The sequence below is a fragment of the Semicossyphus pulcher genome, unplaced genomic scaffold (assembly GCF_022749685.1).
Source record: "Semicossyphus pulcher isolate SPU_LCO1_2020_fin unplaced genomic scaffold, fSemPul1.0.p SCAF_3, whole genome shotgun sequence".
NCBI classification, from domain to species: Eukaryota; Metazoa; Chordata; class Actinopteri; order Labriformes; family Labridae; genus Semicossyphus; species Semicossyphus pulcher.
In genome coordinates, this window is record NW_027211704.1 from 14,521,744 (window position 1) to 14,546,504 (window position 24,761).

The 24,761-nt window shown below is 40.4% G+C and overlaps 1 protein-coding gene across 1 annotated transcript; it reads left to right on the top strand.

The window, feature by feature from the left end:
• Positions 1-2,826: 2,826 nt before the first annotated feature.
• On the top strand, positions 2,827-22,839 carry LOC138606408 (sodium- and chloride-dependent GABA transporter 2-like). The gene is made up of 14 exons (XM_069678878.1): positions 2,827-3,040; positions 10,534-10,668; positions 10,748-10,888; positions 11,183-11,270; positions 12,920-13,052; positions 15,616-15,750; positions 15,841-15,944; positions 16,910-17,034; positions 20,455-20,567; positions 20,659-20,796; positions 20,928-21,030; positions 21,797-21,897; positions 21,995-22,165; positions 22,726-22,839. Exons 1-14 carry the CDS (start codon positions 2,827-2,829, stop codon positions 22,837-22,839), a joined length of 1,815 nt encoding a protein of 604 aa, XP_069534979.1.
• Positions 22,840-24,761: the final 1,922 nt, after the last annotated feature.

Genomic DNA, 24,761 nt, shown 5'->3' on the forward strand with positions numbered 1-24,761 from the left:
AATGCTGACTTTGTATAATCAATGTAAAACTTTTGTCAAATTATATCCATGCTACGAGAAATCAATAAATTTGTTTCATATTGTGATGATTTTGAATTACTTTCACATTGAACTGAGAAGTAATCTGATCAAACCAAACTGCAGATTATTGTTTTGATAAATCTTTAGTAGTTTGGCCTTGAAATCCTCAAAAAACAGGGGAAACTTAAGATAATAATAATTTCCGAGACTCAGGAGACTGTGGAAAATGTGGGAAATCCTCACATTGCAAGAGCTGAAATCATCAAATATGCTGTCAATTGATTATAATATTTAATCACGATTCATGGCGTGGTTGTCCATAGTTAACTCGTGATTAATCGCAAATTAATCGCACATTTTTTACCTGTTGTAATTGTACCTTAAAGAGATATTTTTTAGATACGTTTTTAATACTCTTATTTATGCAAATGGACACAGAACAAAAATATAAACACAACACTTTTGTTTTTGCTCCCATTTTTCATGAGCTGAACTCAAAGATCTGAGACTTTTTCTATGTACACAAAAGGCCTATTTATCTCAAATATTGTTCACAAATTTGTTTAAATCTCTGTTAGTGAGCACTTCTCCTTTGCCGAGATAATCCATCCACCTCACAGGTGTGGCATATCAAGATGCTGATTAGACAGCATGATTATTGGACAGGTGTGCCTTAGGCTGGCCACAATAAAAGGCCACACTAAAATGTGGCAGAGGAGAGCAGGCGAACGACCGGTGATATCGTCCTACTGGTTGCTACCCTAACAGGTTTCCGTAAGCCAGCTGTTTCTGTGTTTACTTAAAAGCAGCAGTTGTTTTCTGCCTCAGTTGCCGGATTCGCCACACATTCATAAACACATCACTGACGATGTTCAGCTCTCCTCTCATGCCAACTGCTGCAAAAATGATTGTATAAGTGAGCAGTTCATCACAGCGGCCAACGAAAATAAATAAATGTCAGAAAATAAAGTATTTACAAGCACGTGTCAACCTGGTTTCAATCTCACCGGCAAAATGTATGTAGCAGAAACACTGTCTGAGAAACCATCTAGCAGGGCTTTGGGGCTGAATTTGTCATTTAAAAGACCCTTATCTTTATCTATGTCTGCTCACGAAAGTTTGTTTCTGCATGCTATCCACAACATTGCGGCTGCATCGCTTCCTAATTTCTCAAACTACGAGGCGGGCGGAGGGTCGCGTTATTAACGAGTTAACTTTGACAGCCCTAATTAATATCAATAAATACTATACTTAAGGACATTAACATGACAAAAAAAGTACTTTACAGTTGTTATTCTGTTTTGCCACTGTTGCCTTTACTGATATGCCAGCTGAAGAGAGACAGGAAATATTGGGAGAAGAGAGAGGGGGATGACATGCAGCAAGGGGCCAAGAGCGGGAGTTGAGCCTGTAGCTGCTACAATGACTCTAACCCCTACTTTATACGTTTACTCTAAAGGTATAAGAGGGAAGTGATTATGCCTTTAACAGCTATTAGGGTTGTTTATCCTTTGCTGCATTGCTGCTTTGACTTTGGTAAGTGATCTGGGAACTTCTTTCACCACTGCTGATTGACCGACTGTCTCTGTGGGATTTGGCTGGAAGCATTGAATGCTCTGGTCTGAACACTGAGAACGCCACATTAGCAGCCAACAAGCTACAATAAGCTGCTTGAAGTGTCACTGCAATCGGACCAGACACACGGATCAAAGACCCCGCAGAGCCCCCTGCTGTGACCTTAAAATACTGAGCCGCACAGAAATAATCCTTGGAGCAGAAAAGGTGGGAAGGCAGAGATTTAACATGAAGGCAGCTGCATTTGAGAAAGAACCGATATGAGGAGAAGTTTATGAAAGCTTAAATTTAAGGGATAATATTAGCACAGGAAGTTCTTAAAATCAATTACCTGTACTCATCATAGATTTTCACAGCTTTAAGTAGAGTATATGTTACACCTTGCTGATGTTACCTTTAAAATGTCATGTCAGGTTTTCTGAGCATTAGCCAAATACCAAAGTATATGCTCTCACGTCAGCCTGTGTTTAATGAGTTTTGCCTCGGGTGCTGACACTCTCACAACGTGTTACATACTTTTTAACACTTATCACACATATAGATTAATTCTTCTGCCAGTTTGGATCCTAAAACCTGCATAATTGTATATGTTCCCATCACTTAACATGCACCCACATACAGAACCTGGATAACTCTGCCTTGCAGCTAAAAAGCCTAAAGTCATATGTACATTTACACTTTAAAAATGAACCGTTTATAAATATACCTCACTATTAATAGTACTGTGCTTGAAGAAAGTTTGAAGCTTGAACTTTAAGCTTGATTTGTGAGGAAAAGCAGATTGAACCCAATACTCATTGGAGCTCAGAGCTCACTGTGAGCCTTTAAGATGTAAAGTACCAAGCATGTATTATTAGACAAAATCATACCAATGTATACTTATATATATTAATACTTGTTAGAGCAAGGCTGACATGTCTGCCTGTATTTGTGACTGTTTAAGTAAGTGTTTAGCCTGTGGTAAAAGCAATGCATCATCCAGTTGGCAGTGATTAACACCTTGTGAAAGGCGGAGAGAGACTAACACTTTCACTTAAACACCATGTCAAAAAGGTTTAGTCACACTCGTCCATCACTCTTGTGTAAGTCGAAAATATGCAAATAGGTCGCTTTTTGGTGTGCATCTAGAGGGCCCCCTTGTGGCTAAAATATCTTGCAGTCTTTCAATTAGGTAAGCCCATTGAAATCTGCATCAGACAGTCCCCAGCCAGTCCCGAAACTCAAGGATCTATGCCAGGGTTGCCATTAGACTATCTCTCCCTCAGCAGCATGGCAGACTCTCTGTGCAGGCCTTGCCATCTCCCTCCCAAGACTTCTTCTCAAACTATCAAGGACCGAGGCAAGTGGGGAAGCAAGAAGGAATTTATCCTGTCTGTGGCTGGTGCTATTATTGGACTTGGAAATGTTTGGAGATTTCCATATCTTTGCTACAAGAATGGAGGTGGTGAGTATTACAGTTTATTTCTCTGTCAGGCTATTATTCCCAACTAAACCTCCATTTAAAAAAGTTTAATTCAGTGTACAATCTTGAATGAAAACTTTTTAAAAACTTTTTTTATTGCTGTCTAGAGTAAAAAGGAAACTGCTGTTAAATATTTTATATTGGTTAAATTTATCATTTAAAATGTGCACAATTACATGTCTGTTTTCCTTTACTTGTTTTGTTGCCTCTTTTTTGCTGTTAAATATTGAAAGTCTGGTAATGTAGGAAGAAAAGTCACAATGAATCAAAGGAAAGTACACCTGCCAAAAAACTGCATCTATATGTAATTAGCTGATTAATGCATTTTATAATGTTCATACAAACTATCCTTATATTATTGTTAAAAATCCTGAACCCGTGTGCTGTAAAACTTTCCTACCTCATGCCTGTGTCCCCCCCCCACCCGGTTTCACATCTGATGACTAAGGATTTGACAGGTTACAAAAGGCTATGACAATAACGTAATACCAATGTTTTTGCAAGAAGGAGCGTCACACTGTTTACTGAATTCCTTACACATGCAAAACACTAAAGTCCTCAGAATGATTTCACCTTACTCAGATTCACAACAAGTGCTGTTATCTAGAATGGTAGAGGAGAGTGTTAACTTAATGAAGTAATATGGTGATATTGGTTATAGAAGCCTGACAAGTTTTACAAGGTCCTGCACTTATAATTTAATCTGTAGATTTATTTTTCTGATCGCAAATCCGTTTTTGAGTCGTATTTTGTGTCACATCCAGCTGTTTTAATGTAAACATGTGATTCACAAATTCACACATTTTGTTGTGGAGAGGCTATCCAAGGATGTTTCAGTGGTGGTGTGTAACTAAGAGCACATTCAGGTCTCGTACTTTAAGTAAAATTTGAGTTACTTAACTTGAGTATTTACTTTTTATGCAACTTCTCTCAGAGGAAAAACTGTACGTTTACTCCACTACATTTCTCCTACAGCTTTAGTTACTTTTCACATTACGTTATGATGCAACCATCAATTCCAGTGAAAAACAGTGAATCTCTAAATAAGTTTTTTAAAAATTTTGAAATTTTTAAGAGCTCATTTATGGGTTAAACTTTGGATTCTTTGGAAAAAAACATTCTCACAAAGCTGTTTTTCTACGCTCTTTAAAAGTTGAATTTAAAAAACAAAACAATAAAGAGACTCCACAAATGTGATTTTATAGAATATGGTTCTTTGTTGTAGTTTAAAGTACCAAAAAGTAGTCCAAATTAGCACAAACATCTACAGCAGCAAAATACAACTTACACATTAATACAGAAAAACCGGGAGCTTTTACCGTAGAGACTTTACTTATAATACTTTAGGTAAATTGCTGGTACTTTTTTTTAAGATTATTTTTTGGGCTTTTTGCCATTATTTGATAGGACAGCTAAAGAGAGACAGGAAATGTGGAGAAAGGGTGGATGATGTGTAGCAAATGATCGGCAGACTGGGAGTCGAGCCTGCAGTCAGTGCGTTGAGGACTGTGGCCTCTGTATATGCGACGCCTGCTCTACCAACTGAGCAAAACCAGCGCCCCGTACTTGCATACTTTTTCGTCTCAAATTTTCATTTAAATAAATGTCTGTTGAGTCACTATCTATCTGAAATGCTAAGTCCAAAGTCCCAATCTTCTTACCTGCATTGGCAGTGACCTCCAACAGCATCATGATGACAGGAAGTTCACAGAGTCCATCCCTCTCCAAAAACTCAGACTGATTTTTTCTAGTGTTGGTTGTTCTTGCAGTGTTGTTGGTGAAAGCTTTTCTGCGCCTCTCTGCCATTTCAGGGAAAAGCTCAGACAAGAAAGACAAGACAGACGAGACAGACGAACAGGAGGGTGCCTTTTCCCCTCTCTTCTTCATTGCCCCACTTATATTCTCCTCTTGGGCAGAGAAAGTAATGTTGACTGGAAGTGCCTTCTTTTCTCTTTTCTACAGTCTTTGTTTCTGCATAGGAAAGTGTCTCTGCAGTAACCATCATCATCGTGGCATCCAAGGCAGCGTCTGCCCACAATTTTAAGCTGCTCAAGCCTCTCAAGAATCTCCCTTGTGATTTTTTAGGAATCTCAGTAGTGCATCAAAGTGGTTGTCCGAGGTAACATCATTGCTTGGCTCCACCATGAAGATAAGCCAGTCTCTTTTAATAAAGTCAGGCAATTTGCTCTCTATTGCTTTAATCACCAGAGGGTTCTTTATTGCACCAGAGTTCCCCAGTTCTGTTAGATCTGCCAAGGCTTTTTCCACGGAATGTATCAGGTCGAGTACTTTCCTTGGCTGGTTGCCCTTCACAGGAGGCATTTTTTCCAGTTCTTCTAGGATTTCTATGGTTATAGTTGACTTATTCCCATACCTGTTCTCCATACCTCTAAATATCTCTCCAGCAGTGCTGTAGGTTGACAGTCTGAGATCCTTTAATATCTTGTCATCAACACTATTCAGGAGTTGAAATTTCTTGACCTCAGCTGATCCAGATGGATCAGATGGGACTGCTCCATGGTCCAGTTGTGATACTAACATGCCTATTGTAGGCACTTTTGGCGGTGGACAGGGATCAGCATAGGCACCCTGACAGGTTTGCGGCTTCGCAGCCCCATACGCAACAAACTGCAATGCGCTGTGTTCTGACACCTTTCCATCAGAACCAGCATTAACTCTTTCAGCAATTTGAGCTACAGTAGCTCTTCTGTTGGATCGGATCACACAGGCCAGCCTTCGCTTCCCACGTGCACCAGTGAGCCATGGCTGCCCATGACCCTGTTGCTGGTTCAACGTTTTTCCTTCCTTGGACCACTTTTGGTGGGTACTAACAACTGCAGACTGGTAACACCCCAAATGAGCTGCAGTTTGGGTCACTGCTCACCTGCTCTCTCCCAGTCATTTTTAACTCACCCCTCCTTTTTTCACCACTCTGCCTGCCTGCGTTACCCACCTCGTCAACTCACTCAGTTCACCTGGGCACACAGCTTCTTCTAATCAGTAATCAAGCCTGTATTTAAGCCTCTCCTGCTCTCACTCACCGCCAGATTGTCACCTTCAATGCAAGACTTTCCAGCACTTTCACCAGGACTGATTCCCCGTTGCTGACCTTGTTTGCCTCTGACCTGCCTGCCTTGTTGCAATCCTTGAAATCACCTCAGCCTTCTGTCACCGACCAAGAGTTCTGCCTCAGCGATCTGTTTCCTGTCTGCCTTTTCCCCTGGCTGCTTGGTGTTCCTCTGCTTCGACGCCGCTGTGTGAGTTTCCCTGTACAATTTTCTGTGGATTTTTGTGGCTCTGGAAATCACAGTGTGTCAACACACTCCGAACTCCGAACTTTGTGAGCTCTTGCCTGCTGGCTTTCCGAACCTCCACCTGGACTGGACTTACCTTTCGCCTGCTCCTTTCAGGATTATCTATTGTTAACAATTGCTTTCCTGGATTTGGACCTGCTACCTCCTCAACTACGTCCCCTGCCAGCTCCCTCACAGTAATGTTGCCATTTTATGAACTTTTGTCTTAGCGTGCCACCAGATTACCCCAACCACCATTCTCCCAGTTCAGCTCACCTAGCCTGTGCTTCCGACCCAACCCAGTGACTCTTAAGGCTTCAAGCCAGAACATAGAACTGTGTTTATTCTCAACTTTGAGGACAAAATGTTCCCTTGCTGCCTAACATGTCCCACCCACTGACAGGAGACATAATGTTACGGCTGATGGTGTATGTTTCGAGACTCTAAGAAGAACTTTTAGAAAGATTATTTAAATAAATTAAATTGTGACAGTTCATTTTAATTTAATAACTATAGTACTACTACAGTACTTTTGACTAATTTATATTTAGTTTTTTACATTGATGACTTGAAGCTGATTTGGTTGCTCTGTTATCTGTCCACACAGCTTAAGTGGGGTTAGGTTGAAAGTGAACATTAGTTTTCTAATGTGATTTTTATCAGATTTCCCCTCCATCACTCCACTCATTGGTTTTGTAAGCACCTCTTTCAACCATAGCCAAAGCTGTGTGGCTTTTACATTTGGTTTCAATATGAATTTTAACGGATATGTTTTATTGTAGTAAATGCATAGTTGTGGTTACTCGGCCCTGTGGCCCACATCCACATCATGTTAACTCAACACCGGCTAAACATGTTGATGTAACTGACATATCAACACACTGATACCTAACCAAAGTCCAGCAGAAACAAGTTTAAGCGATATCTCTTATTCCAAGTATAACATTGAGCAAAAATAGTTTCACAGCTTGATATTTCTAGATTAAAATAATAAGAGGGGAAATTATATATCTATATCTATGATCAGTTTTATTACACTGAGCTCTGAAGTTAAATCAGTTCCCAATGTTCTTTCCATTTATGTACACAAAATATAAAAGTTAATACTGTTAATTGTATAATGGCTCTGAACATTATGATCCATACCCATAACTGATATATATTATAGTTATGTAGTTGTGATGAGCAGGGCTTTATTTGATAAGATCCAATCAGCATTGCCAAATCCGTAAAATAATGACCAAACAAGCCCCTACCCGTAAACTGAAAACTTTATGCTTTATAGTAGCACAAGTGCTAAGACTGAGCGCTGCAGCACTCTCCACAGTGCTGATCCTGCTGCAGGGAACTCTCCAGAGTGCTCTTTCCCCCCTCCCATTCGCCCCCAGTGGGAACATTGACTTTAAATAAATACGCAAACTGTTCAAAAGGGTGTTGTTAAAAATGGCCTAACAACAGGTACACACTATGACCCAAAATGGTACAGTTCTGGCCAGACCAACTTCCGGTCAGTATTAGCAAAGTTTGAAACACGTTGGGCATAAATCCAAAGAATAAGAGGAGCTGTTTGTGTTTTCACAACAATGTCTTCCATCATCCACGTTTTCTTTGCGGTTCTATCTTTTTGCAACCATCAGTCTCGCTAACTTTGCAGTTGCAACCAAATAGATCTGATTGGCCAATCAACAATAACAATAACTTTATTGATCCCCAAAAGGAAATTCACTTGTCTGGCATCTCATCTACCATTTACTGAAGAATTAAAAAGTCTGATGGCTGTGGGTACAAAAGATCTTCTTTACCTCTTTGTCCTGCAGCGAATAGAGAGGAGCTGTCCACCACCGTTGTTTCTTTGGTCCATCAAGGTGTTATGAAGTGGATGATCCGTGTTGTTTAGAATGGCCTCAATCTTCTTCACATGATTGAAGTCTGATTAGAGTCATGATTGGCATCTTATGGTGTCCAAATGCACCATCTTAATATTGGCAGACGTTGGGATTTTGGCCACATTAAAACTGTCAATTTTAAATAGAAAACTGAAAATTGACAATTTTGTGGAAATGCTCATACTCAGGTTAACTCATGATTGGAAGGAAGAAACCGAGGAGACGCTGACGCACATGGACATGTCCAACACCAAAGTGTTTCTCAGGAAAAAGTCAGCTCTGTTCACAGAGTATTCACAGACTGCTATATGTGCAAAAGTTACCATAAGACATAGGGATGCACGATATTGGATTTTTGTCGATATCCGATATGCCGATATTTTACAACTCATTTAGCCGATTACTGATAACGATACCGATATTTTTTTCCCGCACACCTAATTGCAGAGGAATTGGATTTAACATACAGTATAATGGTGATACTCTTATCACATTTGTTACAACGGTCGGGGTGACGGGTCTTGAGATGGTTAATCAAGTTTGTAGTGTTGAAAGACTTTGCCTTGGCTCCTCCTCGCATCACCGAAGCTGAGCAGTCATTGCAAATAGGAGTTTTGCTGTCTATTTCGGACACTTTGAAAAACTTCCACACCACGGACATTTTGGCTTCTAACTCTCTCATGCTGCAGGTACGACACGTGACGTCATCACGCTGCGCCGCGCAGGTCTTCTTCGCGCCGGGGACATTGCGCCGAGGTCGGGCATTTAATCAAGTATGCAGCAGCCCATTATTTTATCTGTTAATATCGGCGGATATCGGCGTGTTGGCCGATATCCGATAAGCCAATATCAGCCAATACCGATAACGTGCCGATAATATCGTGCATGCCTAATGAGACAGAATGTGTGGCTGCAGGGTTTCCCACACATAAACTTTACTTGGGCAGGACTCCCCTCGCTCTAGCCACTCCACTGCGTGTATCAGAGAGAGAGACATATTACGCACGCACTGGAGAACACAGCCATGAGATCCTGTCCGATCCTGGCGCCGTGTCTGGAGATGTAAATAATGATGTTTTGCTGCTGTGCCAGGCGTGTTTTTTCTTTACTTCTACTTTTTGCATATATTTTAAATGACATTGGTATACATGTTTAATTAACAATATGTGATCTGTGCCCATCCCTAAACTGAATATCCGTTTTTTATTACAATTCGGTTATACATTCGAATTTAGAATATTCGGTGACAGCCCTACTAGCAACCACCCGATCAATTATCCGTCTGTTGAAAATTTAAGGATCCAGTGTATATTTAGCCCACAACATACTGGTAATTACTGTGTACTTCCTTTCCAAGTGCAATATTCAACATCCAGGTCAGATCCATTAAAAATGCCAAACATCAAAGAAAATCAAACACATAAAGTATCATAAGGTTTGAATGTTAGGTTTCTTCCTGCTATCTAACAGACTTCCTTAGTTATCACAGAAAACTACTAACAGGGATTTTGAAGTTACAGCAAGACGAGCACATTGCTTTTGGAACAACCACATGCACAAATGGCACCTTACAGGGCATCCAAAGTGAGTATTAGGACAAAAACCCTGTCCACTTTCTTTACAGCCACGTAAGGAAAGGAGAAGTGTCAGCTCTTTGCTCTGTGCTTCCATGTATCAAAAGATTCTTCTATTCAATCTTTGCAACAACATAATGGGCTGAGGCAGCATTATCATTGTAGATTTATTTTCAATTTCCGTTCGACAAATTGTAATGCTACTCAGCTTTGCTCCTGAGGCATGTTAATGACTCACTAGATGAAACTACAGACTCATGTAACATGTAGTGACCTAGTGGGTAGGTAGGGGTCAGTGTTCGTGGGAACCTTGTGGATGAGACCAGCTGCAGCTGCAACTGGTCGTTTTTGCAATAAGGTTCATTTGCACAGAAAGGGGATAAATATGCCCCGATTGTATGCATAATGACTCATTTAAACAGCACCGGAGCACAGAGACGCTGTTTGCTCAGCAGCGCAGTTTGAGGCATTTTTCACCTTTTGTAAACACGTGTCTCATTTGCAAAGGTTTAGGAGCTGTGCAATCCTTTCGTGAATTACACCCTCAACAGTTTGCTGAATAGCAAGCTGTAAACTGAGTTTTCTTTCAATACACTCAACTTTTCATCTAAATGCATTTTACTGTAATGTGGGATTGTAACGCGGGAAAGTAAAGTAATTGTCAACTTATTTTCATGTCTTCTTCATCACTCCGAAGATCACTTTCATGTGTTAATTTACAGGTGCATTCCTCATCCCTTACCTCCTGTTCCTTGTGACCTGTGGCATCCCTCTGTTCATACTGGAGATAGCACTGGGCCAGTACACCAGTCAGGGAGGAATCACGTGCTGGAAGAAGATCTGCCCCTTGTTTGAAGGTGAGGTACATCTGCCAGAATGTAAAGTTTGACAAATAAAGAATACTTTGGCAATAAAATGCTGATGTTTTTTTTCCAGGCATGGGATACGCCAGCCAACTGATCATTTTCTATGGATCCGTCAGCTACATGGTGATCTTGGCCTGGGCTTTTCTCTACTTTTTCTCATCCTTCTCCAGCAATCTGCCGTGGGCCAACTGTAATAACAAATGGAATACAGGTAAACGTACTATCACCTCTCTCCCACCCTTACACAACTAACTATAAAGTCTTCATTGTTTTATTTATAGATAAATTATGTTAAAACATCAGTTAAAGTTTTTCATTCATTGAAGTTCATTTTGATGACACGTTAACAAGGTAAACGCTACGTTATTTAATTTATTTTGTAATATAGTTAAGTGTCTGGTAGTTTGAACTTTCCTAAACTGTATCCACTATTACATCACCATGTAGTGCTGCTCTAATTATGCATCAGTTGAGCAGGCATTTTCAATACTTTGATATATCACAGATTCTTGTGTGGTACTGAAGGACTATAATGCATCTTCCAACTGGACCGCGCCTGTGAATGCATCATCATCTGTAATAGAGTTTTGGCGGTAAGTTTATATCTACTGAATCTAATCGAAATGAGACACAGATTTTCTATGGATGACCAGACAAATAAACATATGCTATAAATATACTGTATTTAAAATGTATGTGCTATTTCAGTGGGCATAAATTCTGATATCCATAGTTTAGGGATGCACGATTGCCGATTTCGGTATGGATATATTAGGCACAAGGTTTTTTTCCACCTCATTGCAGAGAACGTCAAGTCTCCCCTGTAGTGCAATTAATATCATGCCTACTCTTATTCACTGGGCAAGCTTAGGTTATGTATGTGGGGCGGCTGTGGCTCAGTGGTAGAGTCGGTCGTCTTTCAATCGGAAGGTTGGAGATTCGATCCCCAGCTCCCTCAGGCTACATGTCGAAGTGTTCTTGGGCAAGACACTGAACCCCAAATTGCTCCTGGTGGCATAGCCAACGGATATGACTGTGATATCTGATTGACAGTTGGGCACTTAACGTAGCAGCCTCTGCCATCAGTGTGTGAATGGGTGGATGTGATATGTAGTGTAAAAGCAGCTTTGAGTGGTCGCAAAGACTAGAAAAGCGCTATATAAGTACAGTCCATTTACAAAATGTCATATTTATTTGTATGTAACATTTTCTTTGAAATAAAACGGTAATATTCGCCAAGCTTTTTAGCTTTTCATTGAGCATTTAAGCAGAATTAAAGCATTGTTTTATTGGCTGAAAATATCAACGGAAAAATGACATATGTGCAGATGCCAATATGTCACTTTCAAGCCATAATCAGCAGATACTGATAACATTGTGTATCCCCACCATAGTTTAGACATAACACATTCAAAATCTGAAAACACAGGAATACTTATATATAAAATGCCGTTTATACACATTCACTCAAGTATTGTCTGGTACTGGTTGGGTGTGTACAATCTTCAAGTCACTGATGTTAATGTTAATTTTTGTTGTATGTGTAGGGTCAGGATATCGTTGACATTTTCTGGTTTTATAATAATGTTTTATAAACTTGTGTAACCCCTTTCATAACTCAAATGTTAACGCTCTAACCAGCCAGAATAACAGAAAAAAACTTGGGTGTGTACAAAGAGCAAATTCAAAAACATTTAAACGGCTCTTTTATTACAGCTTTAGTCATTTGGTCTGTTGGTGACCTTCCAAAGTGATCTAATCAGCCAGAATAATTGAAAACACCTGTGTGCTGAAGACGAGAGGGGCCATTCAAGCATGCATAATCACGCTTAGCTTCACTATCATTATACCTATCACGATGGAAGAAAAGACTCATCAACCACAGATGTAAATAATAAACACCAATTATGTCTGCATTCCTTTAAGTGTGCCGCTGCCAGGACTGGTTTGCATGCTTGTTTATCTGGACAGTTAAATATAATGAAGACATTGTTATTCGGTACAACTGTGATTTATTTATATATATGTATATATATATATATATGCATAGAAAGTGTGAGACGGGGATGTACTTACTCGATAAATAAAAGAGAACTGGGAAGCATTTCAGTGTTCAAACTTTGGCAGGCATAATTCTCTTTTTGTGAGCTTGTTGTAATCTTGTGTAATAGCTTTTACTTACAGGGATAGTACATGCTCTTTGAGTGGACACGTCTTTTATGTTATATCTTGGTCCTTACAGACGACGGGTGCTGAGTATCTCCACCGGCATTGACGTTTTTGGACACATACAGTGGGACCTTTCTTTGTGCCTTCTTCTGGCCTGGGTCATCTGCTACTTCTGCGTCTGGAAGGGAGTGAAATCCACAGGAAAGGTGAGACAAAAGAACAAATCTTAACTCAAAAATTACATTTCCCTAGGCCATTTTATTTTCTTTATTTTATACCTTAATTTTAACTTTGGTGACACAGCCAGAGTAAACACATTTTCAAGAGGTTGCCACTCAACTACATAACAGCCTGTGTCGATGACGTTATTCTAACCTTCCAAACATTGTGAATGTCAATCTTTTCATAATCATGTTAAGTAAACACATTTATTCAACAGAACATGACGCTGAAGTGGCTGTGAGCAACCTAAGCCCGTATCACGCCCTGGTCTGAAACTGTCTCTCTGGCTCCTCCTGTGCCATGTAAGCAGAGCAGAGCGTCTGTGGTTATGAAAAGTAATGTGAAGGCAAAAATAAGCAAGCATTATGAAGGTTCTTCTGGCACATAGGGCGCCCTGCCTGCCAAAGCTCTCATGTGTACACATGGCATGCTAAATAACACCAAAACACTTGTGTCAGACATTTCTTCAGGAGGATACAGTTGTGCAAGTGTTGCCCCAGTTTCATACAGCAGTTATCAAATGCATGAAGCCCTTTGAAATAGACTGATCAGAGAAATGTAAAATGTGATTATCTCCTCCGGCATCTTGACAGGTAAGTAAATCAATGCAGATCTCTGCTTGATAAGAAAGGTATCTTGCACCTATGGTTACCTCAGACCTGCTGCCGCATGCATTAACTCTCACAAGCCCAAGGTGTTAAAAGTTAATATTAGCAATGCATTTTTCCACCAAGGTGTGAAAAGTGGCCGCAGGGAATTGCTGTATGTTGTGAGAGGTTCAGAGGATGAGCCAGACAGGCATGAGGTCTGTGTTTGTGGGAAAGTTAATGGGAAACAGTGATTTGCTGTTATGTGAGAGAGATGTTTGTAATAGATCTTGCCGTCTGTCGCCAATAGTTACCTAACATGAATCACTCCCTACTGCTCTACTTTTCTCTACAGTTATCCAAGGAGAATTCTATGTTTGATAAGTGCAAAACAGTGGCACTGCATTTCTGAAGTCAATAGGGTTTAACCTGTTAATTTATGACAAGCACGCAGTGGGCCAAATTGATTTCCCCAGGTAAAGTCACATAAGAGGTGTTTCACAACAGCTGCGTCAAGGGTGTGGAAAGTTACTGTTCTGGCAGTTGTGTAAAGATGTTGGGTTGTGTAATAATGTCATGCTATGTTACAAAAGTTTGCAAACTACGGGAAGCCTCCTAGGCCAAAATTAATACTTCTCTTGCACATACAAAACGTTACAAAACAATTGCATATACAGCACATGCATACTCTCATATATATATATATATATATATATATATCCCTCTATGGTATGCATTATGGTGCCAGTTGGGAAAAAATATTTGGAGTGTTTTTTTTGTCATAAAATAGACCAAATAAACATAATCTGAAGAAATTTTCAAGATAACATTTTCTTTGGGGTACTTTTTGGGGTGCGTTGCCTTGAGGCAACACTGTACCATAATAGTAAGTAATGAAAAAAGAGTTATTGTTTCAAATTTGACCAAATGTATTTAAAAACACATGGAAAATACTCAGTAGCCTCAACAGGTTACAATGCATGCCATTTGAATGCTTGTTTTCAATTTCATCAGTGTCTGTCAGTCTCCTGTGTATAAAGAAATATATAAAATATAAGCTTGTGCTCTGCAAAAAAGACTCCGAAAGTTCACTGTAATTGTAAACTATAGCCTACAGTGTACAGTAATAGCCTGAACTTTACTTTACTACATCAAATTTATCTAGGTTAAATTGTAGAGATAAAAAGAAAATGATGATGACTGGTGTGCTTTTGAACAGTATATATACCTAAATACACAATACTAAAATGTCATGGTGAATCCATAATGGTACGGTGTTGCCTCAAGGCAACATTTGCATTTTCACAAGTTTCCATTACTTAATTAGCAAATATAGTACATTAAACTATTAGAAATTAAGTTTCACTCATCTATGATTGTGAATAAATTTTTTTCCAGACTGAAAAAGGCCAGGAAAAGACATTTTCAGACCACTTTTGTGGCGAGAAATGGCTAAGCTGATCCTTGTGAGAAAGTCTGCAAAAAAGGGATTCAGGCTGGCCTCCAGAGAGTCATGTGGCAAATTCAAAGAGTGCTATTGGTTCCTTATGGTCCTAGCTCTTTTTCAAAGTATTGCATCGTAACTGGGGATGTATTGTGTGATTGTAAAAGGCCAAAAATGGGTATGTTGCCTAGAGGCAACATCGTACCATAGAGGGATATATATATATATATTACCAGTGTATCTTATATATATATATATATATATATATAAGACATTTTTACTTTTTTCATTATCTATTTTTAAATATCATTAAGAGGTTCTTCTGGTATTTTTGTTTGTTTATTTTTCAAATGAATATTTGTGATTGTTTTTAATGCACTACGCACTATTTTCTACCAGGTAAAAAAAATGCTAGAAATATAGAACTATTATATTTATGTATTATATTACTATAATCATATGTTAAAGTGTAGTATTCTTTGATTTGTAACAAAGTAACTTTGTCTTTAAATGTAGGCTACCTACTTCACAGCCACTTTCCCCTTCGTCATGTTGATGGTGCTGTTTGTTAGAGGAATGACCCTTCCAGGAGCCCTCCATGGCATCAAGTATTACCTGTACCCGAATACTACACGGCTCGCTGACCCACAGGTATCATCTTGATTCCAGTTAGCAATTAATCATTTCAAAGCAAAAGTAGGAGTGTTTGTTTTCGTGAAATGATGTATCACTGGTTTATAGGTTTGGATGGATGCTGGAACACAAATATTTTATTCGTATGCCATATGTTTGGGATGTCTCACAACGCTTGGGAGCTACAACAAGTACAACAACAACTGTTACAGGTGACTACTTGATGACAGCAGCGGCGCGAGTGAAGTTTGATTGGGGGGCTATCGAGGACTAGCTTGTTTATAGCAGGTGCTTAAAATTATTTTGATAAAACAAAACAAAAAAACAAAAACGCACAAGTAGAGTTGAATATAGTGAACAAAAAGAAAGATTGATTTTACAATGGAAACAGCACTACAGAACTCCAACTAGCTAGCAGCTGTGTCTGCGGTGGCTAACATTAGCTCGAGGAACACGGCTCATAACAGACGTAGCTTAAGTTCAGCTCACAACTCGTAGGGCCTACTTACAGTATCAGTAAAGCTTGTCCAGACAGTTGTCTTCTTCACCGTCCTCCTTGTCGTCCCCGCTATTCTCCATGTTTGAAATCCCTGTCCTCCATCACGTTAAAATTCACGTGAATTCTCACCACTGAAATTAACCACTTTCACTCATTTTTTTTTAGATAACAGAAGTAAAGCGGCACAATAACCTGATAAGTTTTAACAAACTACCATGCACATCATTGTTGTATTTCCCCAGGATCAGTTGTGGTAGCTTCTGGACTAAAAGCTGCGTAGTAACGGATGTTTACATTAGCCCAGGTATCCAATCACAACCAATCAAATCACAGAACAAGCAGCCAAAGCCAACGGTCATCGTCACTCCTGTTACTGGAAAGTCTTTACATAAATGAAAAATACGATTATATTTAACTATAGAATAAAACAATTGTCGTATTTTCCGCTGCTGTTGGTTGATGATATGACAGAGGATAACTTTTTCATATCAGTGGCTGCAGTTGTATTAAGCTATCATTAAATGTTGTTGTTTTTTTCTGTTTTTTTACTATTTTAGAAATAAAATGCCATGTAGGCCTACATCTTAAATGCAGCTTTCACTGTTTTTCATTTTTTTGTGGTTTTCAGTTCTGTTCTTAAAAGACAGAAATAATGACTGAGTTTTTCTGAATTTGCAGGGACTCCTTTTTTCTATGCTTGTTGAACAGTGGGACAAGCTTCATATCTGGCTTTGCCATTTTCTCAATTCTTGGCTACATGTCACAAAAGCAGGGTGTGGACATTTCTTCAGTTGCTGAATCAGGTATAAATGTGAATACACTTTGGCCAATAATTCAATACACTTTAAACTGTAAACTAATGAAGTTGTTTCTGTTGTGTCTTCATGTGTATTGTATCAACTTATACCACAACTACAACATTGGTTAAAACGGAGGCAGAGTGGAGTGCAGCAGCGGTAGCTAGTTTATTTTTAGACACCTCAATCACAAGTGTGCCCTCTAGCGGCTAGCACATGCAAAGAGTCACACCTAACAACAGGTGTCAGTGAGAGACAACAAAACCCTTAACACACAACAGTTTCCAATGCTGGGGGTATGATTGAGTGACATTGAAAGACAAGATAGTGTTACGGCTGACTAGAACCCAGGTGCAGAAGCAGAGGCAGGAGGCAGAGAGTAGGGCAAGGATGTTAGCTTATTCAGTGAGCTTGAGTTTGAGCTGCAGGGGTCCAGTGCAGGGGGAGCCAGGGGAAGGAGCAGAGGACGAGGGCAGCAGGAGTTCTGGAGACGGATGCAGGTGGTCGGCTGGAAAATGCATAAACAGAATCTACTATCTGGCAGGTTGGAGGAGTCAGAACTGGATCTTTATAGCAAGCTGATTGTGATGGATTGCAGCTGACAGCCTACAATTACCCACACACACACAGACAGAAGGGGGAGGGAAAGAGAGCCTGCAGGCTAGGTAGGAGACCATGACAGTACCCCCTCGTCTACGTGCGCCTCCTGGCGCACTTCTGGGGTACCCTGGATGCTCCCGATGGAAATCTCGGATAAGGGATGGGTCCAAGATCTGCTGGTGGAGACAGGTTTGATTTGGGACACATGGAAGGTGGGATGTATGCGAAGAGTAGCAGGTAGTTTAAGTCGAACAGCACAGGGATTAATGATGCGATCTATCTCAAAAGGACCAACATAGCGAGGAGACAGTTTCTTAGATTCCACTTTGAGAGGAAGATCTTTGGACAGGAGCCATACCTTTTGACCGGGAGAGTACTTAGGTGCCGGGGTGCGACAGCGGTTGGCCTGACTCCGAGCTCTAGTGGCAGCCTGTGAGAGTGCAGCACGGGCACGCCTCCAGATCTCTCGGCAGCGATGCATGTGAGTTTGGACAGAAGGCACTGCTAACTCCTCCTCCTGAGCAGGGAATAGGGGAGGCTGGTAACCAAGAGAACAAAGAAATGGGGACATACCTGAGAAGGCGTTGGGCAGGGAGTTATGTGCATATTCCACCCAGGGCTCCAGGTGGAAGGGTTGGTGGAAGAGAGACACCGGAGGGAAGTCTCCATCTCCTGATTGGCCAGCTCCGTTTGGCCATTGGTTTGGGGGTGGTATCCCGAGGAGAGGCTGGTAGTGGCTCCTAAGGCAGTACAGAATGCCTTCCAAACTTGAGAGGTGAACTGAGGACCCCTGTCTGAGACAATGTCCGAAGGCATGCCATGCAACCGGAAGACGTGCTCAACCAAAAGATCAGCGGTCTCCCTAGCTGAGGGAAGTTTAGACAGTGCGAGAAAATGGGCAGCCTTGGAAAAACGATCTATGATGGTAAGAATGACCGTTTTACCTTGAGATTGAGGGAGACCTGTGACGAAGTCCACTGCGATATGGGACCAAGGACGACTGGGGATTGGCAGGGGATGAAGGAGTCAAGAGCAGGGTCTAGTTGACGACTTGTCTTGAGCACAGACGGAACAGGCAGACACAAAGGACCTGGTGTCAGAATTCATAGTAGGCCACCAAAACCGTTGTCGGAGAAAGGCAAGAGTCCGGTGGATCCCAGGATGGCAAGTCAGGCGTGTAGAGTGAGCCCACTCGAGAACCTGGGAGTGCACAGAGTCTGGGACAAACCTCCCATGTGAGTGAGGCGATAAAGCAAGTAGGTGGCAGGATGGAATCAGGAATGGACACAGTCTCCTCCACAGTGAACTGACGTGATAGGGCGTCTGGCTTGATGTTACGGGAACCTGAACGATAAGTCAGAGAAAAATTTAATCAGCCAAATAAAAAAAAAGCCCACCTTGCTTGACATGAATTTAACCGCTTGGTTGACTGGATGAAGGACAGGTTCTTATGGTCCGTCCAAACGACAAATGGGTGGACTGCTCCTTCCAGTCAGTGGCGCCACTCCTCCAAGGCCAACTTCACGGCGAGAAGTTCCCAGTTGCCTATGTCATAATTTCTCTCCGCTGGAGAAAGTCTTCGAGAGAAAAAGGCACAGGGATGCAGTTTGTTATCAGCAGAGGAGCGTTGTGAGAGTACTGCACCTACCCCAGTGTCCGAGGCATTGACCTCCACGATGAACTGCAAGGCTAGATCTGGTTGAATGAGGACTGGGGCAGAGACAAAACGACCCTTGAGCTCGTTGAAGGCAGTCTCTGCCTCATGTGTCCAGTGGAATGGGGTAGAGGTGGAGGTGAGGGCTGTGAGTGGAGCAGCGGCTGTAGTTGCGTATAAATCTTCTGTACAAATTAGCAAATCCAAGGAAGCGCTGTAGCTGTTTCAGGTTGGAAGGTGCCGGCCACTCTGACACAGCTGTCACCTTGGCTTGGTCCGTCTGCAACTGACCCTGTGCAATCACGTAACCCAGGAAGGATACTGTGGAAACATGAAACTCGCATTTCTCAGCTTTCACATACAACTTGTTCTCAAGGAGGCGCTGGAGTACCTGGCATACATGCTGTTCATGTTCTTGGGGGGACTGGGAGAAAATCAGGATATCATCCAACAAAAACAAACCGGTTGATCATGTCTCTAAGGATGTCGTTAACTAAGGCCTGAAAAACAGCGGGTGCATTAGTTAATCCAAAGGGCATTACCAGATACTCGAAGTGTCCGAGAGGAGTGTTGAAGGCAGTCTTCTACTCGTCCCCCTCATGGATGCGGACAAGGTGGTAAGCATTGCGTAGGTCCAACTTAGAGAAGATGGTGGCGCCATGGAGGGGGGCAAGAGCAGAACTTATTAGAGGCAGAGGGTACTTGTTTTTCACTGTTATGTTATTAAGTCCACGGTAATCAATGCAAGGTCTCAAAGTACCATCCTTTTTGCCAACAAAGAAAAAACCTGCACCCACCGGTGAAAATGATGGTCGAATAATTCCAGCAGCCAGGGAATCCTGTATATACCTTTCCATCGCCTCTCGCTCAGGTCGGGAGAGGTTGTAAAGCCGACCAGGAGAGGAGCACCAGGCAGGAGGTTGATGGCGCAGTCATGTGGCAGAGACATAGCGTGGGGGGGGGGGAGCCTGCGGGCTAGGTAGGAGACCATGACAGATAGAAAACATAAAAATATGTAATAATTAGCAAACATTACTAAAAGACAACATTCAAGACCATATCAGTTATCTGAGTCACAATATGACGTATATAACTTATCTTAATTTTTTTCAGTGACATGGAAAATATGTCGAATTTTACTTAACTCACTCACTGTTGGTTTTACTCTGCAGGCCCTGGCCTTGTCTTCATAGTCTATCCACAAGCTGTGATCCTTCTGCCATGGCCTCAGGTCTGGTCTGTGTGCTTCTTCACCATGATCATCTTGTTGGGTATTGACGGCCAGGTCAGCTGCATCTTTCCTTTTATCTTCCAAAAAGTGTCATGCAACAACTCTTCTTTTGTTAACTCTGAACTTACTTTCCATCATTCACCAGTTTGCTGGGCTTGAGAGCATCATGACCTCACTCACAGACGTCTACCCATCCCAGATCCGACAAGGATATCGCAGAGAGCTTCTTCTAATGCTGATCTGTGCTCTTTCCTATGTGTTTGGTCTGACATTAGTGTCAGAGGTAAGCCAATATGGTGGTCACATAATCAATTCATCCTGTGAGAAATATGTGCTGTCCAATAAATTAACACTCAAACCACAGCAATATGAACTTGACTGATTATGTCCAATTTATGCCTGTTTTAATTTTAGGCTGGTGCATACATTCTGCAGATCTTTGATCACTATGTATGCAGTGGTCCCACTCTTCTTCTGCTGGCAATCTTTCAGTCAGTGACCATTGGATGGATTTATGGTAAGACACTTTTGTAACCGGTCAGTTTGTCTTTGTTTTTTGTGGTATCACACTACATGTTCAACATTTAGATCAGAGCTTTGTCCCAATTACATACATTGTATTGATTCTAAAGGCTCTAAATGTGTAGCTGCCATGCCCATAAAATCAAGCAAACTACAAGCTTGATAACTTGACTGGCTTGAATTTTTAATTTCACTGTCCACTAACTGTGGACAGCGTTGTGGCAGCTCAGACCCATTCCTGCATCTTTTGTGAAATACTAATTAAACAACCATTTTTTAAAAGCAATTAAACTTAACACCAGTAACAAGATAAATAAAATAGAACTGTTAGCCCAGCAGTAAACTAAGAACCTTAAATGTTGCCATTATTAGCCTGAGACAGCTAGCTAGTTTAAGAGGTAGCTTGGTTAGCAATAAAACTAGCGTAGAAAAATTGATAAAACCTTAAAAAAATATGTAGACCAACAGAAATTGGTAAAAAAGGGAGAGTATAAAAGTTTGCTTTAGTCACAGATCAGAAAATAATCGTGATTGTAAAAATGTTAGTTATACATTAGCTTAAATGCTATTGGGATTTTGCAAGCAGGCCAGGGGTTGCTGTTAGCAACAGAATGTTCCAACTCACACCAACTATTGGTGGAATGTTGTAATTTCCTGTGAGTTAAAACTTTTAGTCAAGGTAATATCTGGTACACTGACTGCATAAACTGTTTGTATTACTGAGCGGGGACTGAGCCGGTAAATTTGTGTTTGTCTTCCAGGAGCTGAACGCTTTAGTGACAACATTGAGGACATGATTGGGTACAAGCCTCTATCACTGATCAAGTACTGCTGGATGTATGGCACCCCTCTCATTTGCTCTGTAAGTTTTGTAATCTGTCCAGAATTAATAACATTTAAATAAAAAGATTTACTTTACTCCTACCATAGTTACAAATTTGTGTTTTTTTTCTTTAAAGGGCACACTTGTATTTTTGCTTCTGAGATACACCCCCCTGAAGTTCAACAACACCTATGTTTATCCTTGGTGGGCGTACTGTGTCGGCTGGTTACTGGCCACGTCGTCTCTTGTTATTATTCCATTGACCATGGTCTGCAAACTTTTCAAAGGAAAAGGGACTCTCTGGCAGGTGAGTGGTTGTTATTAGTTGGTTATTTTATAAGAGTTATTTGTTATTATTTTTCTAAATTTTGATCCGGTTTTATTGCCTCTTGAGTAGAAACATCTGTTAAGAAATAAAAGCTTTAACTTATATTTTTTTGTCAAATTAGATGTGCCTTTTAGAATCAGTGTCAAACAATATTATCAGCCAGTTATTCAGCCAGTATTTGGTGGTTTGTGAAGTGAAAATATGTATCATTTTTTTGCGCTGATACATACATATATGCATGTATCAGCGCATTATGTTTCTCTAAACTTTTATTAGGACAACAAGGGTTTATTTTGAAATTAGTTTTGCCTATTTTGACACGTATAGTTGAACCAAAAGTCCTTTATTGCTATTTCCATTCACATTACACACTCCATGAATATAATTTACAATGTGCTTTAATTTCAGTTTCTTTACCGAAAAGTTTAAAAGTAGCATCTAAACTTTGAGCAATTTCATTTGCAACATAATTTATGTTACACGTGTAAACTGTTCTACTGCAAGTGCTATTCTATGACAATATTATTTCCTTCCCCTAGCGTCTCAAAGCAAGCTCCAAAGCTGCAGATGACCTTCCAGTTATGGCAAAGGAAATGGCGAGCTTCAGAGTCCCACTGAATGTCCAAGATGATGGAAAAAATGGCAACATGTAACGAAAGGCCTAACCTTTAAAAATAACTTTTTTCATTTCAAAAATATGTAGAGAAGGTTGGTTACTATATACACGGTGGTAGTGTTCATTATAGATAATTGTTTGGGGTGGCCTATGTGAATGTAGTATATTGAATGTCTAATATAGTGTTTTTTTAATCATCAAAGGTTATATATATATGCGAATGTGAACATTTATATAGCTGCGAACAAATATTTGATATGAAAAGATGTTTTGGAGAAATGGCGTCTTGAGCAGAAAGAAGTCACATTCCCTCCCTGTGTGTGTTGTTTTCTGTTATGATAGCCAGTCCAGAAGTGCATGCGTCTTAGTGCATGTGTGTTCCTCCCAGTGGACATGTAAAGACGCAATCGACTGCCAACACAGCATTGTAATATCAACAGGGTAGACAGTAGTGCTAAGCATTTAGCTGAAGGAATTCAGATCAGACTTAGGCTAGCATATTTAGGCTACCTGATGTTGAAGGTAGCAACTGTTAGCAGGATAATTAGCATGCTGGTAGATACGTCAGATTGATTTAGGTAACTCTGAAGATCGAAGAAAATAGCCCCTAGCCAACAAAGGTGGGCCATTCTCATTCCCAAGGCATCAAAAACGACACTTTGTCACCTAATTGTAATGTGAACACATTTTTGTGTAAACCTTACCAAACAAATTTAAACCAAGCATTAGACAGCAAGAAAACACACACATTACTATGTGCGTCTGTTGTGTATTCTAGTGCAACATCTAATGTTGTACAACCTTTAAGTGTTTTTTAAACTGTTATAGATACTGAATGTACAAAATACAGCATTGAGTTACAACCTGTTTGTCCAAATCCACATCTCAAACCTAAAAGACGACTACGGTGCTTCTGCATGTTCCAGCCTGTTTACGACAAACACAAACTTTTATGTTGTTGCCGACTGATGAAAGGGCATTACTACAGTTCCACATTGTAAAGATAGTTACTGTTTACATCACATTTTTTAATGTAAAAATACTTTGAAATATACAATATGCAAATGTAAACTGTATTATGGAATAATAAGCCTGGTGCTTAGATTATTCCAGCTGCTAACTATGAGCATATTTCCCAAAATGTCTAACTTTTTTACACTAAACTCTTACGTATGGTTGCATTGTTGTAAGAGTTTTTTTTAAAGAGTTGAATGAGGGAGTAATTTCCTGAATTTGGGATCGGTATGTGTGACGAAATGGCTCAAGACTTGCACTCCACTATCTATTACCGAGGCACATAAAGCTTTAAATAAAACTGTTTACTTTCTATGACAGACTATCAGCAGGCCAGAGCAATGCTTACTGAGACCTCAGTGATGTTCTGTACAAGTTTTCAATGAGTCATGTGACAGCTGGAGTCTGGGGCTCTCCTCCCCCCTTTTGTTCTTCTTAGTCTCCTGTTTGTCTAACTGAACAGGCATGAGCAGCTCTGTTATTATAACAGACTAGACCCCCTTTCACACATGCACTGCACTCCTGAACCTGTCTGGATACATGTGGGCCTGCATGTGAGAACGCAAATATCAGAATCAGTTGAACCGGACATTAAACAGACCTAATTCTCCAAAGTCTGTGATGTCAGATTCTGCTGATTTGTGAGCAGAGCAAGGACGAGTATGGAGGATGTCTGAACTTGAATCACCTTGAAAGGTTGCGTAAAATAGACCAAATCAAACCAAAACCAACTAAAACAAGCAAAAATGCTGGTTTGGTGCTATTTGTTTTCTTGTTACTCATTTTATCATCTACGCTCTCCTGTGACCAGAATTGACTTCAAAGAAATCAAGGAATGATAATGTTTATACTTTTCTAATGTTTTTTTTATATATAATTTGTATTTCACCTATTTTACAACAAATATAGTAAGGCATTTTTTGCCAAATAGGTATACCTCCTCAG